The sequence below is a fragment of the Neodiprion pinetum genome, chromosome 1 (genome assembly GCF_021155775.2).
Source record: "Neodiprion pinetum isolate iyNeoPine1 chromosome 1, iyNeoPine1.2, whole genome shotgun sequence".
NCBI lineage: Eukaryota > Metazoa > Arthropoda > Insecta > Hymenoptera > Diprionidae > Neodiprion > Neodiprion pinetum.
Window position 1 is genome coordinate 9,276,915 of NC_060232.1, and position 19,674 is coordinate 9,296,588.

At 34.0% G+C, this 19,674-nt stretch overlaps 3 protein-coding genes across 31 annotated transcripts; 1 reads left to right on the forward strand and 2 right to left on the reverse strand.

The window, feature by feature from the left end:
* Positions 1-109: 109 nt before the first annotated feature.
* Polr3K (RNA polymerase III subunit K) lies at positions 110-699 on the reverse strand. The gene is made up of 2 exons (XM_046625238.2): positions 567-699; positions 110-443 (listed from the first exon to the last, which is right to left on the reverse strand). Exon 2 carries the CDS (start codon positions 434-436, stop codon positions 110-112), a length of 327 nt encoding a protein of 108 aa, XP_046481194.1. The 5' UTR covers positions 437-443; positions 567-699.
* Positions 700-3,459: 2,760 nt separating this feature from the next.
* On the reverse strand, positions 3,460-18,579 carry sw (short wing). 28 transcript variants are annotated; one of them, XM_046636726.2, is made up of 14 exons: positions 18,422-18,579; positions 17,596-17,712; positions 17,391-17,487; positions 17,002-17,107; positions 16,591-16,724; positions 13,488-13,523; positions 11,931-11,951; positions 8,686-8,733; positions 6,208-6,360; positions 5,958-6,114; positions 5,465-5,837; positions 5,107-5,338; positions 4,589-5,016; positions 3,460-4,444 (listed from the first exon to the last, which is right to left on the reverse strand). In XM_046636726.2, the coding sequence occupies exons 2-14, from the start codon at positions 17,695-17,697 to the stop codon at positions 4,286-4,288; spliced, it is 2,046 nt and encodes a 681-aa protein (XP_046492682.1). In that variant the 5' UTR covers positions 17,698-17,712; positions 18,422-18,579; the 3' UTR covers positions 3,460-4,285. The 28 variants fall into 28 exon arrangements, with proteins under 28 accessions (XP_046492682.1, XP_068994349.1, XP_046492565.1 ...); XM_069138248.1 differs by having other exon boundaries at positions 13,464-13,523; XM_046636609.2 differs by having other exon boundaries at positions 13,488-13,601.
* LOC124224708 (MICOS complex subunit MIC13 homolog QIL1) lies at positions 18,275-19,604 on the forward strand. 2 transcript variants are annotated; one of them, XM_046636866.2, is made up of 3 exons: positions 18,275-18,405; positions 19,057-19,216; positions 19,305-19,604. In XM_046636866.2, exons 1-3 carry the CDS (start codon positions 18,377-18,379, stop codon positions 19,500-19,502), a joined length of 387 nt encoding a protein of 128 aa, XP_046492822.1. In that variant the 5' UTR covers positions 18,275-18,376; the 3' UTR covers positions 19,503-19,604. The 2 variants fall into 2 exon arrangements, with proteins under 2 accessions (XP_046492822.1, XP_046492831.1); XM_046636875.2 differs by lacking the exon at positions 18,275-18,405 and adding an exon at positions 18,760-18,953.
* Positions 19,605-19,674: the final 70 nt, after the last annotated feature.

Below are 19,674 nucleotides of genomic sequence, written 5' to 3' on the forward strand. Positions count from 1 at the left end.
TTCTGTACTCAAATTCTCATTAAAATAATGATGTACACAGATTTGAATTGTAGAAGTGATTGCTCAATATTTATCGCCTCCAAAAACCAATGAAATTAAAGACGTACAATTAATCTCGCCAATTGTGACTACACTGTGGATTGCAGCATCTGTAAAATGTGGTCATTGGCTCGTCAGCAGATCTTGTCTGTATCTGCATGAAGTAGGCCCGAGAATGCGAGCATTTAGGGCAGCGTTCATCTGTCGCATCGACGTTTTCCCACGCAGCGCTGCCACCTAAAACGTCGTCTACTTCCTTGAGCTTTGGATAAGTCCGACTTGTTATTCTTTGCGATATATTAAAAATGTAAGGGCAGGTATTGCACGCAAATCGGTAATTCGCCACTCCCGATTCGACATGTAGAATATTTCCACAGGTTGGACAAAATAACAGCATATCCCATCTGAAAAATGGGAAATTAGGAAATAAGAAGTACGCATACAGGGAGGTTAGGACTATAGAAATTCGATGAATTATTTTTCCACAAAGGCAAAATGATGTAACAATGAATTATGTTTAAACTTACCTATTTAAATTGTATACCACACGCGAAATTATTCACTTTTTTGCATGTTATTACTGGATTACTAACAGACACGTGATGAACGACAATACGAAAATTCTTTGAGTGATGCGACGGCGCCGTGTGTATAATGGACGTGGGGGAAATCCACGAGGTGATCGACTTAACTCGTCTTCAAGACCGTCAGGAATCAAGTCCACGCGCAAAAGGCGCGGTTAAATTTGAAAGTTATTAGGTAATATAAAATATTGGCTATCAAGATGAAAAACAATTTTCATGGATATGTGCGCCGTCAGAATACGTGAAAAACGATGCACAAAGGGCGTGATTTGTGTACATAATAATTGAGAATGGTTATTTGTGTAGCTGTGAAATAAATCACTCGAAACAATGCCATCATTGTTCAAACTTATATTTCACGGATTCTTGACAGTATCATGTACGAAAATGTTTGAGGGGTCCTCCAATAATGCGTAACGCTCGAGTGGAGGCTGGATCCTCAAAAATAACGTCATGCAATATTAGAATGGCCTATCAGTAAGCCTAATTCGTCAAAGCCATATCAACCATTCAAATGTCCAAGAGATCAAGTAAAAACTTATTATGGCAAAATATACATTGATGGGATTAAAAAAATCTTAGAAATAGTGAACTTTCAAATAAGTTTCTCTCGAATAATTTTTTATCGTGACAGACAATTTACAGACAACTTGTATGCATGTTATTTACGAATTAGACAACCTGTCAGACATTCGTAAAATTATAGTTGGCATACAGTCAACGGCTATCAACTTCAAATGTGCATGTTTTGTCTCTGTTAAGGGGAGAATACGGTGAAATTTTGATAATATCAAGTTTTTGATTTTTGAAACAGATAAACAAAAGGTGATCGAAAATTCCTTCCAGCAGAATTTAGATTATGGTAGTATGTGTCCAGAGAAAAATTTTTAATCACCTGCGATGAAAGTGTATGCGCAAGGAACTTTTGGGAGTGTTACGCTGGAAATTTTCTGCCAAAAGTTCCTTGCACATAGACTTTCATCGCAGGAGATTAAAAAATTTTTTCTGCACACATGCTACCGTAATCTAAATTTTGTTAGGTGGAATTTTCGATCACATTTTTTGGAGCTGTTTTAAAAATCTAAAAAACCATATTATCAAAATTTTACCACAGTCCCCCCTTAAATTAGTGGACTTGGTTTTTGACCAGCGATTACTCAAATACAAGTCGCCTATGCTCTACTCGAGTAATCATATTTATCGTGTTCTTCAGGTTTTTATTTCAGGTCAAACCTTGAACAAAGATGATTATACTTACTGATTGAATACCAAGATTCGCGTAGTCAAGTACCGAATTTGCATTGGCTTTCAAATCGCAGAATTGAATTAAATACACTGTGGTTCAAATGAATAAGCTTCATCCGTGGTTCAAAAATAACGTGTAAATTCATACACCTACTACAGAATGACCTGACGCGATTCTACTTGAGAGATGTACATATATACATACATACATACATACACACATACATACATACGTACGTACATACATACGTACATACATCCATAAACAAGTGCGAGACTTACCCATTGCCAATCGCCTACACCATGTCAGCCCTCATTGCTCAACTCCACATTTACGACCATACCAGGTTTTCCAGAGATTCGAATCCACAGTTAATTCTCGCAGTTTTTTCACTTTCACTATTTCACTGTTTATAACGTGTCAGAGGCTTGATTGCAATTGTTTCGAACGCTTCAACAAGTCTGGTTTACTATCATTTACACGTTAGATTGCGAAAAACGTAACAGCAAATTCGAACAGTCGCACGAATAAATTTGTGAAAAAAAAGTTGACACTGAATATAGTCACGAACCGATTACACGGAGCACGAAACGAATGAAATGATATTATACTATTGAAAACCAATTTCATCTCGTAAGATTAGATCACTGCACTGCGTTGATTCTAACGGCTTAACTTATTTGCGATCGTGAGTATGAAAAAATAAAACAAGCAACGACTACCAAACAACGCAGTCGTTTGTTTTGGCCATGTAAAACTAAAGGTTGAATTCATAACGTCCGAATTTCAGTTTAGGCTGCACGTATCGAGTAAACCAAGAATAATTTCATTTATCTACGACTCTTATTTCAGCAGACACAGAAAAACTCAAATATATATTTGATTTAACACAAGGCACAGTCGAATTAACATCCGCGACGCGCACGTCCGAACTTGACGAAATTCTACCGCCGACTGTCAATTGTCGTTCGACTCGCCGATTAGTGCCAAGATGGCCGCCACTCGGAAATACTCTGAAGTTCGTGCATGTGCTAATATTCCCGCGTAGTTTAAATTGGAGAGTAATAAGAATGCGTTATAAACGCATGTGCAAATACCTAAGTGCAATGAGCTACTTGACGGAATATTCAATAATTCGTAATTTTGTAAAATTATCATTGCCACTTTATTCAATCAAATTTTATAATAAAACAAAATTATTTTTTACTAGAGAATTTACAAACGACGGAAAATATAACATTCCGCTGGTAGCTATAAATGGATGCACGTATTATACAATTACATTTTAGGTATACTTCAAACTATACCCATGATACAGTTGAAAATGCATAAGTATTACTGAAATAATATTACGATGGCTTCATGATAGAAAAAAACAACTCTCTTCCTATAAGATCCTAAATTAAATAGTCTTCAAGTATTATATAGAATATGGATAAAGGTATCGACTTCTTTATGCGAAATAAGAACAGCACTATCAAGGTTCATGTTGACACAACTTTCATCATAATGTATTTCCATAGTCAGTATAATTTTACTTTTTTTTTTTCTTTTCATAAATAGTTATTGAGATTATTCGTGCAACGCGAATATTATTAAGGTAACATGTTTATTAAAAAATTTGTTACAGGGCATGGAAATAGATTTTAGCAAACGCGCTTTCCACCATAATAATCAAACTTAAGCTATTTCATTAATGAACAATGGAATTTATAACGAGACATTTTTCGTTGAGATCTTCAATTATGGATGCTGATTTTTCACCCGGATCTCGATTAGATTTTCCACCATTAGAATTACGTCTTCTGCTCTGTTATGAAGTATAGCGTGACTCTTAAATCGTATTATTTACATATAAAGCATTAAAAATATACTCGAATCATCTGTACTGAGTATTATATAATAATTGCAGTGTTCAAGTTTACTGCGTGTTTTTTCATCCATTTTTTCAGTTTAATTCATTTATTCACTCTGAGTTTGACAGACTAAGTTTCATTGCTCAGTTTATAATTCACAATACAGGTTCGAGGATTTAAATTAGACGACTTTGATTTGTAACACAGAGCAGTACCACAAAATGATATCAATTGCTTACTTGTATTAAACGTCCGATCAGTCTGTCTCGTCAAAATGAAGAATATCTATCAGTACAATGGTTATCTTTTACGTTTCACATTAGTATGATTCACTTTGCTACAATAACTGCATAGTAATGATTTATTTTTTTGACTACAACATTAATATAGTAATATATAAATGTATATTACTCCAAATTTGTTTTGTAACGTTTGACTTTGACCGTAAAAGAGTGAGTTTTATCTGCGGTAAGCTGTTTCTTTCTAGTTATCAAGTGGTACAATTAGTTTCTGAGTAATTAGGTAATTAAGTTAATAAATCACTGAGCTTCAATATATTTTTATCTGATCGGACCCGACAAAGATGGCATGGATATCAAAGATGAAGGGCCTGAACTCAAGTTGAGCTTATCCAACTCTTCATCGGCCTTGTTGTTCTTCAGATCTTGCTGGGTGTAGAGGAAATTATTCCATTCGTCGATTCGTGGATGAGCGAAATTCTGTAAAACGTCAAAAGCATAGATGTAACAATCCTGACTACAGCGAAGTTAAAATTAGCAAAATATCATGGCAAAATTGAGATAAGATTTTTCAAAATACAACTGAATATAATGATAGACATCGTGTTATACTGCAAACCGTACCTCAGCTACATCGTAAACCCATATTTTCCCAGTATCATCGCCCACAGTAACATGCAGTCCGCTTGGCGTCCAAGAGACTGTGTTTAAAGCAGGACATCCATCAACGATTACGCTCGCTGCTGGAACCTCTGTATCCTGATTTAAATTCCATAAATCTAAACGACCAGATCCATCAACAGCTGCAAATAGAGCAGGATGTGTAGGAGACCATGCAACATCGTACACATAATCTCCATTGTGCTCAAATGAGTATAAAGGCTTGTTCTCTTTCAAACTCCACAATTTAATCGTCCAATCAATAGACGAAGTTAAAAACAGATGAGAGAAATCAATGCCCCCTTGAACTGCATGAGCACTGACTCCGGTAACAGGTCCTAAGTGTCCTTCGTAAGTTTCTGTGACACCAGCTTTGGTCCCATGACGGCAAGCTGCAATTTAACAATCAGAGCAAACATGTTTCTGCAGGGACACATTTTCTCTCGCATAGAAATACTGAAAAGGAAAACATTTTTACTCACCTGAATAAACAGTACCGTCTTCACTGCCAACGATAAAATTGTTGACATCTCCACTTGGAAAAGCAAGCGAAGTTACAGCGACTGGTTTCGACTGTCTTGCTTGAAGCTCAAGCGTTTCTTGAGGATGGGACAACATGTCTAAATTCCACGAGCATAATTTTCCATCTGTTGAAATGCTGATCAAATTGTGCGCATTCTGAGTTCCTACTACGCTTAAACAATACACAGGATGCTGGGAAGCGAGAAAATTATTTATTAGATCTAAAATCATTTGAGAAATAAAAATTTGTTTGTGTCACCATATTACAGTAAATGTAGAGGCTAATGTCGGGCTTTAATTAATAATATATAAACTTACCGTGTGTGCAGACGCTGAAAGTGGAGTACGCTGAATGGGGGTCCTTTTTTGAACCCTATTATCCCACAGAACAATTTGCCCCGAATAGGTGCCACCCAAAATTAAATTTGGATGAAACCTAGCAAAGGTTGTTGCCATTACTGACGACTGGCAATGAAAAATGTATTCAGGTGTTGTTTTCTTAAATTTAGTGTTCCAGATTAAACAAACTCCATCTGGATCATTTGGTGTGTCGTCATTGTTTTTGTAAGAAGCAGCCAACAGTTCTGGAAATTGCGGTGACCAATCCAACGAAGTAATGCAGCGATTACGTGACCATCGATCACAGAAAAATGAACGATTCAGCGATAGACGCTGATGACTCTTTTCATCACTGAAAAATTTTTACTAATCTTCACAATACATCCAACATTTCTAAGTATGGTCCTAACATTACAGAAAAATGCGTTAATAGATTTACAGTTATTTACGAATACGAACAGTTTATACTTACATTCCATCTTCTCCATCGATTATACCAGTATAATCTGTGTAAATATCTACCGATTCACCGAGAGCTCTTTCCACCACTCTGCTCGAACGGTCCAAGAATCGTTGAAATTCTTCCGAGAGGATAGTCATCAATTTTTCTTCCTCGCTAAGCTCTCTTACTGTAATATACGTTGAAATTAGATTAACGTTAAAACATTGTAAATGCAAAATTACGTGTTACATGAAACTTGGTACACGACACATGGACAAACCTTCTTTGGGTTTTTCTTTTTCCTTCTCCTGTTCGACTTGCGTAACGGCCGGTTGAACCTCTTTGACTTGCGGTAGTCCATGAGGCAAAATTCCAGGTGGAAGTTTACTTTGGAATCCATCCATGTGGGGCAGACTGCTTTCTTCATCCTCGGCTTGGCCATCATCAAATGTCAAAACTGTGGTGAATAAGCTGGCCCCGTAACGAGTACCCCAGACCCATCACGACCCTAACTAGCTAGTCTAACTACTCATTTCTTTCTAATTTCAATTTACATTCTATGGAGCAATTTAGCACATGTTGCGATCACCAATAGTAAACATGAATTTTTTATAGAATGATTACATCGATGGAAGGCGTCTCGCTAAAAGTAGGGTGGGCTTAGCTAAACAACTACGGCTTCGAGCGTTTGAAACTGCTCACATTGTAATCATCAATAAATCACACACATTGCTTCCAACGATAATTTAATGATCCATTTAATTCAAATAACACCAACTGCAAGAGGGGACTTGTCATTATCAAACTACTTCAATGTCACTTAACAAAGGATTGATATCGGCCGCCTTACTGACTAATAGTATGCTCTTTAGTTTTTATATTACTAAAAGCATGAAATGATGCTTGCATTAAAGAGAAATCAAACGAAGCGTGAAACTCTTTGAAAAAGCATCGAAATAATGCTCTAGGTAACATACCTGCTCAAGCAAAGTTTTCAAATAAATAAATTAATAAATAAATATTATAAGACCCATGCATTAAATAGTTAAATACCTATCTTACAAAACTAAAGGTTCATAACTCGTGCGCAATAGAGATAATTATTTATATCTGAGGCAATTGTGGGAGTATATATTTCTAGCACTGGAGAAAATAAATATTTTTATGGTTGTATTTTACGGAGCATACTGTAAAAAATAACACAAAACATTGATTACACATTATTTATCGATCACTGAAAAGTGAGAATAAAATTTGTTAAGAAAAATTATTTGTAATAAATTACACATGTATCAAAACATTACTGTAGAAGAATCTTTTTGAATTTTTCAGATCCATCGACTTATGCCGACGGAATCGTGTCAACCGTAAAGCGCAGCAGTGGACTTAAAACTTCCAATACACACGTAATTTATCACAAATAATTTTTTTAACAAATTATTTTCTTACTTTTGAATAATCAATAATTACTGTGTAATTAATATTTTGTGTTATTTTTCACAATATACTCCGTAAAATACAATCATACAAGTATTAATTTTCCCCAGCGCTGGAGGTATGTACCCCCTTCAGATACTTGATTTGCTTAACTCGAGTCTCTCCACCCTGAGGTGCTAATCGAGAATGATTCAGTTACAGACCACGACAAACCCCATAATAGTCGACAAGATGAATAGGTTTCGTTTGAATTACAAATGTGCAATCAGTCAAAGAAACACCAAGTTATACGCGCGACAAATTTAGACTGAATAAGAAATTTTCTTCTAGCGGGTAGTAAATTCGTAAAATTCCCAATGATCGATATTAATCGGAGAACAAAACAAGAGATGTATAAAATTGCATTGATTGAGCTTTTGTCGTTGCAATTATTAAGCAGTGTAGTTTGACATGGGCCACTATATCATTGAAGCTAGCTTTATGACAATTTCTTCATCTCAAAAAATCAATCATTAACGGCGGGAATACATTTTTGAATACAGTTACCGGCATATTCAATCGAAAAAAGATATTTCGGATGAATGAATAAAATCATGCTACACTTCCATGGGCTTATTTTTACCTACGGAAAAAGATGCAGAGGATAAAAGCGAGACAAGTAGAGACAAGTTAACACAGCTTCCGAGTCTCATGCACGAATCGACAACATAATACAAAAATGTCAAATTAATTGAAGGAAATATAATTGCTAATTGTAAGCAGATCCAAAGAAATAAACTGATAATACGAGCGTTACTCACTGATTGTAGTTTAATCAATTACACATTTTATGAATATTAAAATAATCAAGCTCATATGTGCCTAATGCACAATGTTTCAAAAATATTCAAGGCAAAATCAAAATAAAAGTTTCACGTTGTTACAATTTGCAAGAAATCCAGCAACAAATTGAATTATACTACAGCGAAGGATAGACAGAAAATATGATAATTAGACTCCGTTAAAAAGTGACCTGAACTTTTGTTTGGATTTATCTCAAACGTATTAACTTGCAAGTTAATTGAGAATGCAGCATTTTTGCAGGCGAAACTGTTAAATAAAGACTGACTAATATTTTTTAACTCATCAAGCAATTTGGATAGGCCTAAATGTAGACTCCCTCATTTGAGTACAGGCAGAGTGATATTAAAATCACAGAATATTTGTGTGAGAGCATAAGTTTTTTTTTTTGATTTTTGTTTTTTGTGAGCGTGAAACAAAAGTAGTGATTTTTTGTGAGACAATAAGGTAGAGTAAATCAACTTCGGAGAAGATTACCTACCTGTAAACTCGTCCTCCCACTCTAAACCAGGATTTAGATTGTACTCGTCTTGAAGGAGGGAAAAGAAAACTTCAATCAATTTTGTATCTTAATTTTTTTGCATTCCAAGCCTGCTATACGGACAATCGTCGATGCACTATCAACATTGTCTCTCAATAATTTGTTTAATCAATGAACCTTTTTCTTCGCCGCACAATGCGAAGGCAACAAATAACCTGTGATCAGGTTGAAAAATTAAGAATAAAGCAAAGTGAGCAGTGACTGATTTTATTAAACAAAAAAAAAAAAAAAAACTTATAGTTGAGATGCGTTATACAAAAAAATGCTTCCATATTACTTTCTGTTTCTATTATCGTTTCAGTTCATTTACATAAATATTGAATAAATCTATGGCTTAAAAATTGACAAATTTTTATGATTCGATTTGTAACTGCAAATGTTATGTCCAACTTTGATACTTATCGATCAAGTAATTGGTATACATTCATGGGAAATTTGGGAATTCTTGGGTGAATATAAAAATTGTTATGACAATACAGATAACAATTGCTTGACAAAATATAAAAATGCATCGAAAATTGCCCCAACAGATTGAAATGTATCAAGTTGACGAGTCAGTGTTATATAGCTATAGCTACATGCAAAAGGCTTTCCCTAATTAGGCATCTAAATAAGTTTACCATGTCAAAATCACATTTCATGGTTTATTGACGAAAACCAGCGGCATTTTGATAACTCAAAAGTTCAATGCGTCTCTAGGTTTTCTTTTAAATTTGTATTAAGTTTCAATTTACGTGAAATTACAACTGTTTAACCATGATTTGTGACTTTCAACTAATCATGCGCTCTCAACCTTACAGCATTTTATTTTTTAATTAAATCGTATCACGTAAGATTGTTAATGATTGCAATTTTTCTCTTTCAGTTCTGTAATTTATATTTCTCTCAAAGAGAATTGTAGAATAATTGTAAGCTCAATTTGACTGTTTGTAGTTTCGTTATTACAGCTTCAAAAAATGAAACACACTTTTATTACTTTCCACAATGAAATTAGCATCAACAATCTACAATCTCAAAAATCTTTATTTTCTTTCATGCCGTCATATATATATATATACAAATTGACAAATATATATATATATATATATCTTAGATTTAGTTCCACGGCATAATTGCATTTTCTAGGCGATTCTGTGTTCTATGTTAGGGCATGTTATCATTATTAGTCAAGAGCTACAAAAATATCCTAAGGAGTATTCATAGCAACAAAAGAAAGGAGGCAAGCAAAAAGGATTTTTGAATTAGGGAGGTAAGTAGCATAAGCGTACTGACATCTCCGACTATTAATTCTTTTTAATCAATCGATGGAAATAAGTTTGCCGGAGAGTGATTATGGAAAAAACATATTGAATAGTTGAACTGATATATAAAGATAAATCTCTAGTCAGAAACAATCTCGAAGTATACAAAATAAGAAATATGAATTGAATTTTTGATCTTGCGTAACTCGATGTATTACAATATTCTAAACAGCGAAATGGATTCATAATGACATTGGTTTCATTACTTTTATCAACTACTCTATGAATTTTTAAAATATCATCCAAAAATTTTGTTGCTACGACCTTCCTTGAATATCATGGTTAAAAAATTAGATCGGCTGTAAGAATACCGTTCCATTTTATAATTGAATTTGTCTAAACTTCCTCATCTAAATGATTAGATCTTTCACCAATCCCTGTCAGCCAAAGCAAAATCATTTTACACCGTGACATGTCGTTTTTATCTATAGAAATAAATGCATATTGCATATTTTCTACAACAGCGTGGCGTCACATAAATTGGTGTAAAAAAAAATAAGACAAAACCGTACCCTAAGCTGCCTGATTATTATATTCATAGATGAAAAATTATTGTTAGTAATAAAACAGCCGATATGTATTCGCTTTGAGAACTCTGGAAGGTGCGTTAAGTTGTGACAAGATTTGGCAGTGGACATATTTTTTAAAGAATTGTAAGTCAATTAAAAATAGTAAAGTTTTATATATTTCCCATAGTGTAACGTTTGTATGTAGGAATATTATTAAAAAATTTACTTTCTCTTTTCAGGCTTTCATAGAAGCCAATGATCCATTTAACCGACAGTTCAAATTGATAATGGATAAGCGCGTTTGGCATAATCACATTGATTTCATATAAGTGATATGAAATGTCACATAAATCAATGTAAGTATAAATCAAGATTTACATAAAAGAAAATTGTGTTGTAATAAAAACCTAGATAAAAATATAGTTGTATGTCGTGAAACATTATTATTGGAAAGAGGATATTTGAAAATAGAGGTAACTTTAGAGTTTTAAAAGCCTTGAGAAGCCAGTAAACTTCACACAATAGTTGAACAGTTTTCAGAGTCGAGATGTCAGGTTGGTCAGGTCGATAATGAGGAATACGAAAATAATTTGACCAAGAAGAAAGATAAAAAATATGTAGGCGCCCAATGAATCTGATTGCAAGGAATCAGGGGAGGGAAAAGAAAGACTAAAGAATAGATTTCGTGTAAGCTTTTAAAAGTTTCATTGTTACATTCAGGCAGTAGTTATGTCTTCAAGAAAAACCAAGGAAGTCAAAAAAGAGTGACAGTACAAAAGCAACTCATCAAGACAACTGGGTGTAAATAATGTTTTTGGGTGGAGAGTCGATTCGAATAAGTAAATAACTATTGACTGCTAACTGGATAATAACTAAAGCAGCATCCCACGCCTTTGTATATTATTCGATTCATTCGTCTTTGTTTGTTATATATTTGTTTCGAAACATTGAAATATGTATCGTCTGCTGGAATATATACATATAGCAAAGCAGGGTATATTAAATCACCAGTTAAATTGGATCGTTCTATAGGAAAGTATACGGTAAGAAATGAACTTCCTATAAAACAGTCCAATTTAACTGATGGTGCAATATATACCTTTCTTTACGATATTAACCCATTCAGTCGCGCAAACGTCAATGCACAGCGAGTATCCATAGAATTTTGTAGAAAAAAACGATACATTATACAGAATTTCAACGGGCCCTTGTGGTGTTCTTTTCACTTTTAGCGATGGTGAAAAATATTTCCCTGCAGGTATACAACTGAAGGGACTAATTTTTTTTAGAAGGGCGATTGGGGATAAATTGTGCATAAACTATAAGCTAATCTGAGCCTCAAAATGGGTGGAAACCAAGAGAAAACATAACTTACCGTAATAGCCGAATGCATGAGCTGAGGAGGGGAGGGAAAAAAAATTTCACTTAGTTACAATTGGACATCGACACGCTACATGAAGAGCACCTCCCTACACTCAGAGCAATCGTTATGTTCTTAAAAATAATTCTTCATTTTTAACCAATAAATTTAGGCCGCGAATAAAAGAACTGCGTAAAAAGTTTAGATAATTTGATAAAAAGAGGTCAGAATTGTAAGTGAGTTAGCTGTGTAAAAGACAGGGCAGTTATTGAATCTCTAAACAAAGTCTCTGCGCGAGAAGATACCTCTGTAGTCAGGGACGTATTGTAGTTAGACAATAATTTGATGTTAGAGAAAAGATTTGTTTTTCTGCTATTAAAGTATTGTGTGTCGTGATGATTAGCTACGTTTTGCGATTTGAACATATACTATGTTATTTGAATTTGAAAAATGAATTCCGATACGCTGAATGTAGTTAGGTCGGTTTGATTTGTAATTGCCAAATCGTGTAGTGCTGTGGTCCCTACAAATTGGAGGAAACGTACATATTCAAGAACACTGCCTTTTTGATATCCTCTAAATGACATTCTTATTTATTTTCATGAAAACATGAATTTAATTGAACACGAACGATTGTCCGATCCCTGTACTCCGCACAACTGTGGAATAGCAACGACTTAAACACAATTAGGAGAGAAAAAAAAAAAAAAAAAAGAACAAAACCTTATCCTGAGAGATTCACTAAATATTTACAGGAATAACGTTCAGGTGACGTTAAACTCAAGGCTCTCTGGAATTTCATCTTAACAAACAGTCAATCGTCAGAACTCTTCAACTACTTCTGCAATATTTTGACTCTTACAATGTTGTGTCTGGAAAGTACTTGATCGATAAGTTGTTAGATTATTTGTTCCCTATTCACAATCATCGAACATTGTTGTATTATTCTGGTGGATGTATTCTTTTCTTTTTTTTTTTTTTCAATTTCACAGCTGAACAGAGTACCAAATCTCACTTACACGCCTTGTCACACTTATGCCAACCCCCGGATGTTTCTCGATAAATGATTAAGATTATTTATCCTTTTTCGTTTTTATGTTACCGCTCATTAATCAGCATCAAAGCAAGCATTGCAATATGGATATCAAAACAAATATAGGTATGTAAATACTCCACTCAATGCCATAAGAACATACATACATACATATATTTGTAGTAATTTGGAAAATCTAATAAACCCTGCAAATTTGATGTATGTACCTCTCTATTAGTAAATTCATAAAGTTTTTCCAAGCAAATCTAAGCAGTTTAAAGCTATTATTTTTTACAAGCAAAATGCGATACCGTATATAAGATGGTCGATGATTAAAATATGTATGAATATCGAGCCTGATTTCAATCTTCGGACAATTTCATTACTACGCACATCTCAAGTCTTACATACAGTATCAGCATAATACTTAAATCTATTAACCCAGTATCTACCTCTATAATACAGTTATAATAAATTATATAGGGAAGTGTAATAAAAAAGTAGACAGAACATACATAGGTAGTTTGGTGCAGACCCACCTTTCCTGGGACGCCACCAGTCGGTCTCAAAGTAGCCTGCGGAGCAAGAGTGAGTTGGTGTGGTTGTTGAACAGGAGGAGAAGATCGAGTATGCGGAGGAAGAGGTGGACAGTCCTTATGTCCAACACCAGGTGATTTGACCAATTGTTTCGCAAGACAAGGGCATACGCGCACAGTTAAAGATACCGCAACATCAATTAGCATAAGCAGTTTTTTAAAATTTCAAAATCATCATTCACCATGTTGTATATCAAAATCTAAATATAAATCCAATCACAATCAAAGTGTATTTGATTCATACTTGCTTTCCGTTATTTAAATTACGAATATCCTTTAAGACAAGTTTTAAGCAGGTAAAATCAACATGAAATGGATATTTTCGTTCGAAAATATTTTTTTTTCTTTTTGTTTTTTGTGTTGATTTATAGAATTACTTTTGGTAAAGGTAGAACTGTAAGCCTTGCTTATGCTAAGTGAACTGCAGTAACATAGCGCAGTACATTATACAGTAAGTAGTAACCCGGATACCACATAAGGTTGCAATTAAGTATATAACATATATAGTAGGCATCAGCCACAGCTTTTTTTTTTTACTCGACGATGAATATAATTTCAATTTGAAATAATCACACCGTGAGTTTTCTTGAAAATAAAATCATTTCACAGTGATAAATTATGAAAATGATTGAACCTGACTGGTTCAATTAAACATATTTTCTAGGATTGCAGTTTAGCTTTCGAAAAAATTACGACAAGTATCACAGAAACTTTAGGTCAACCAGTACCTTCGTGTTCTCAAGTTATTCTCACATCTCGTCTTTTTACTTTACATTTTACTTGAACTTAATAGTGCCCTATTTCCGCTTAGAAGCTGTGATCGACTGTATACTTTCGACTTAAATACCAACCAGAGGAGCAGCTTTATCCCAAGTTTTAAAGTACCAAGTTGTGTCATGATTAGTAAATTGATAAACGTTGTAATTATCAGTATCGCTTATTGATCAATTGAGAAGTATTAATTTCGTGACAGCAATAAAATTTTATAGCTAAACGATTTGTAACAAATTTCTAATGAGAAAATATATCGCTCATTAGATATTGATCGGTAAAAATTACTATCATGTCACAAGAGGTAAAGTATAATACCTGAAACATGTTTATTACGATAGATATGTTAATATATTTATAATAATTTTAACCCTAAACCAAACCTCACACTGTTATTCCAACAAATATACAAAACATCTTCTTCCAAGAAAATTAATCTACAATTAATCTAACCCTTCTATTTTTGTTAGTGGTTAAATTAAAATCCCGAGATTAAATGAAACAACCAAACCAATATTCAGAAACAACGAAAGTAACAAATTACACTATAGTTAATCTGAAAAGTCAGACGTAACGAACAAGAACGAAAGCTTTTGTATGTACAGAATAAGGGATTCTGTCGCAAATTCCATTAATATTATGTCTTCTACATTTAGGAATGTACCGTAGTAATATTTGTACTAAATAAACCCTATTTCAAACGATGAATATGATAGAGTGTTAAATAATGCTCTTGTGTCCTGAAAAATCGTCAGACCAACTACGAAATGTAACACGAACATTATTGAATGCCAAATACTGATAATCCAAATCATACATATCATTACTTGAAGTTTTATTCCAAACTCTAGAATCAATACTACATTTGTTACCACCCTTTTATTAACAGTTATTCCTGATTCCTGGGGTTTCAACTTCTAAGAACTATTTCGTTGGGAGTTTGATTTTTCACATTCTTTAAAAATCCCAAGGCAGTATAAGCCTTTGAGCTTTGCGTCCGGAATTCGCCGCTCTGTACATACGTTTGCTTTATGTACTACTTGTCTTTGTACGTTTGTGTGGCGGAGCGGTATTTATACTTCTAAAGTGTGCATCTTGAATCGAATTTCATCCGCTCTATCAATTTGTTGACATTGATTTATGCGTAATACATATCCTTGAAATAATTCATTATAACATTATTTGTTTTGTAATTCAATCTGATACGAGTATGAAAATATGAATTAAAGCTGTTGAAATATTTTTTAAAGTTCGAGTTACAGAATTGAAAATATAATTCTAATTAAATTTTGAATGATTTTTAATTGTGCTCAATTGAACAATGCATGGAAATGGCTACTTTGTGACATGATAAAGTGGAAGTGACCGAATTCTGCAATTGTTTAGAAAATCTTAAAGCTCTGACATAAAATAGTAATCCGATCAGAATGATATTTCTTTACTATGTAATGCCTCTCCGCGAACATTGCTGGACTCAATTTAAATTATGACCAAAGACGGAGTGTTGAACAAATATCACAGGTAGGGAAACAAAATTCTTCATACCGACGTGTCGTGTGAATATGTAGGTTTCCTCGCATGTTACATTATGCAATTATAACGAAAAATTATTTGCATTAAAAGTAAGAATCGTAGAAAATCCTAAGAGTTAACATAAAAATTAACTAAATTAAATCACATAAGATGTATAGACTGTCATTAATAACATAGTACGGTTCAGTTTCACAGAGATTAAAAACGAAAATTTAAAAAAAAATTAATAAATTACGTTAACACGCGAGCTGATTATCACAAAGCTCATGAAACTGTTAGATATAATTGAAAAGGTGATATAAGAACTGTTTAGAAAAAATAAACAAATTTCATTCCATATTCGTCATTCAATCCCAAAGTTAAATGCTGCTAACTTTCTCAACAATATTTTATAATCAGGATTCAAGTTAGTTTATCCCGAAACTTGAATTTCTTTTGTTGTGGACAACAATTGTTGCAATTGAATCCATAACAACTTCAAACCTGAATCCTGACTAATGAAAATATTAATTTTTTGGTTAAATTTCAAATACAGAATATTACTTTCACTTTGTAACTAACTTAATTTCAAAATGGTACACGGCATTGACATTCCAAAATCAATTGTGTGCTATATTGAACTCAAAACAGAAAAGGTACGGTTGACATTGGTGCGATAACACCAAATACCTGTCTTTTCTGATTATATTGAAGATGTTAAACCTATTTTAAATGCTAAAACATAATTAAAAACAAGACTCACCGTCGTGTGAAGTGTGCGTCGTCTGAGCAGTTTGCGTCTGCTTACTATATACCACAGGTTCCTTGGGTGGTATATCGGTATGCGCCACAGAAACAGCTGTTAAATCACGTGGAGCCTTTCGCCTTCCTGGAATACTACAGACGGATAAAAGATTTGAATAATTGTCTTATTGAACAGATCAAATATCAAAAAATCAGATGAAATTCTCTTCCCCGAATACATTTTCAACCTTATTTCAACAATACTATCAATAGGAGCTATCATCTACATATTATAATTGGAATACCATTTTTACATTGAACAGTTATGAAAAATTTACTCTCTACCCCTTTTATTGCGAAGTCAAATATTCACCTCCAATAACTAAACACTATGCAAATAAAATATGAAGCCCACAATCTTCAAAAATACCTTTGAACAGAATTGATACTGGAAGGTTGTAAACTTGCGTCTGGTGTAGCATTGGCACTTTGCTCTGGCGTCAAAGAGTTCATACTAGAGAGACTGGATAATACATCTGTAAGCATATAAATGTATAATAAAATGTGGCATTTTTTAGATAATATTACTGAAGCCTGACTAAAGAAATTTTCTAAACATTGATCTTAGCAGAGGATAGGTTTTTCTAATTTATCTGAAATATGAACAAAACATAGTCTTTCATTAGTCACAGAAACTGACAAACATAAAATGGTTATAATTCAGTTTATATTGCAATATTTAAATATAAATCCACTAATAATGTATGACGAGGAATTTTTCGACAGCGTGAAATACGTTTCAAAGTCTGCATTTTTTACCTGATACTGGTGCTACCCCAAGGGATGATAACATGGCATCTAAGTCTTTCCGATGGTCTTTATCGGCACCTGCAGCTCGTACAGTCGCTTCCTCAACCTTGTAAAAAATATTACACATTTTGGAATAAGAGAAGAATGAATTCAATATTCTGGTGAGAAGAAATCCCTAATCAGTGATGTTCTGCCGCTCGATTTTTCTTCTTACATCTTTTTGTTCCTTTTCTTTACGCCGCCTTTCCTTTTCCTCTCGAATCGCCTGCAGCTTGGCCTTCTTCCGTTCTAATTCTGCTTTTCGATCCGACATCATTGCAGCAGTGCCCCTCTTCGTTGTGATGAAAAAAGATTCGTAGGTAAATATTTGCAACAAGATAAGATATTTGTTTATTAACCCTGTACACTGAACGAACAGATGTGACTGAATTTCAGTGGGAACCTTTTGTATCGTATGGATAGGTGAACACGAACCATGAAACAGATTTCATAAAAGTTTGAAAATTTTTGTTTAAATCTAAGTAAAATTCTTATGGATTCAGGTACCTAATAGCATTGACAACTGTCAAAAGCTTGAGGAAACGTTATTTTAGATGGGAAAGGGGGTTAAGACCAATATGTTCGTACATTTCCGGATTGAATACAGAAAAATCGTATTTTCGTAATGTACCGGTAACCGCCGACCGCCTTTTAAAAATTCAATGCAACGCTTTCGTGATAGGGTAGATACACAAATGTAAAGAGTTATTGATTTCTTATCATACATATCCTATAGATATGTGCATATGTATACCTATGTGTATCCACCTTGAATGCCACGTTATGATTCACGAATGACGTAAGTGAAGGAATATTTAATAACAGCACGAGAAAAGTATTGTCAGTAAACTCTATTCCATTCTTGTCCATAAACGAAAAATCATTAGAATTCTCAGCGTGTGTCAGGCGGATAGCAGCTCGATCTAGCAAACCGTACGGGTTCGAAAGTTTCAAAGATGAGTACGAAGCTCCGAATAATCACGAAGTAAATCATCATTTACCTTAAAATATCAGAATCAAATTCACTTAGCACCGAATATTATATACTTTAGAAGAAAAAAAATCACTAAGAAGTTCGCTATAAACGTCAACCGACTCTTTACCCGTTACGTCTGACGTACGGATCCATTTTCCTTCACACGCTATACTCCGGACTCGCTTTCCACGCTGTGAATCAAAGGAGACATTACAACTAATGAATTATGGATGAAAACACACGCATATATTTTTTGTATTCAAAATTAATATTTTTGCATCTGACGGTATTTCTTTACAATAATAATATTAAATATATAAATAGTATTTGAAGGTGTTTTCTTTTCTTCACTTCCGGCTGTCATCTTTTACCACGGAGTATCAAGAATTTAGATACCGATCGCCGACGTAACTTAACCTAACCTACAAACGACATTTATGTAATTTAATCCGAATAATCGACTTCTTGCGTGGGTGATATCCGTCGTTAATCGCTCTTTGCAAAGTAAATTATAAAAAAAAAAAAAATAAGTTAGATAAAATAATGGGCGTCTTGCGGTTAGTATATGCATTGAAGTTTAACGAAGCTCTGCTGGCACGGTATTTGACTAGACAGAATTTGGATTAAGGATGGAATAACACATCTCAGTTTACATTACAGATTTGCTGTGAAGGCCAGCGTAGCCGGTGGCTTTACTTATTACACAATTCGAGAAGGTCTTTGGTCCGATCCAGAGGAAACTGTAAAACTGTATGGTAGAATGTACAACAACATAGCACCATACGTGAAAAGAAATATTCCCAAGGAAGTAGCAACAGAGGTAGACCTTAGGCTTCGAGTATTGTTATGGTTTTATGTGTTAGAATATGAAATTTCAATTAATTGATCGGCGCTGTATTTTATTCTAGCTTCCCGAACTGCCTAGTGTCACAGACATTACGTGCTTAGTTAAATCCTCATGGAACAAGGGCGTGATTACAACATTTAAGTTCATATCGAATTTACCTGAACACACATCTAATGCAATCGAGGCGAGTGGAATCAAAGGCGCTATTCTTAGTGCGATAGATTCTGTCAATACCCCCGAGAAACCAGCTCAGGCTTAAGAATTGAATGCTTGTTTTAAATAATTAACATATTTATTTTATTGTCGTATTAGTGGCAATGCATAGTTCCATGTGTAAATAAAGGAGATGTCAAACTCTGAACCAACTCCCTGAATTATTTCACGTATACCCTACTGTGTCGTACAAGCGATCTTATTTACCCTAGTGATCT

Bases quoted from the DNA above. Each gene is read 5' to 3' on its own strand.
- Polr3K (XM_046625238.2), bottom strand. From the start codon at position 436: ATGCTGTTATTTTGTCCAACCTGTGGAAATATTCTACATGTCGAATCG.
- sw (XM_046636570.2), bottom strand. From the start codon at position 17,697: ATGATGTCGGATCGAAAAGCAGAATTAGAACGGAAGAAGGCCAAGCTG. The intron at 17,108-17,390 runs GTAAAAAATGCA...ATATGCTTACAG, and splicing joins TGGGGTAGCACCAGTATCAG to ATGTATTATCCAGTCTCTCT. The intron at 8,734-11,930 runs GTAAGTTATGTT...CCCTCCTTCAAG, and splicing joins TCATGCATTCGGCTATTACG to ACGAGTACAATCTAAATCCT.
- LOC124224708 (XM_046636866.2), top strand. From the start codon at position 18,377: ATGAGTACGAAGCTCCGAATAATCACGAA. The intron at 18,406-19,056 runs GTAAATCATCAT...TTTACATTACAG, and splicing joins AAGCTCCGAATAATCACGAA to ATTTGCTGTGAAGGCCAGCG. The intron at 19,217-19,304 runs GTAGACCTTAGG...ATTTTATTCTAG, and splicing joins CCAAGGAAGTAGCAACAGAG to CTTCCCGAACTGCCTAGTGT.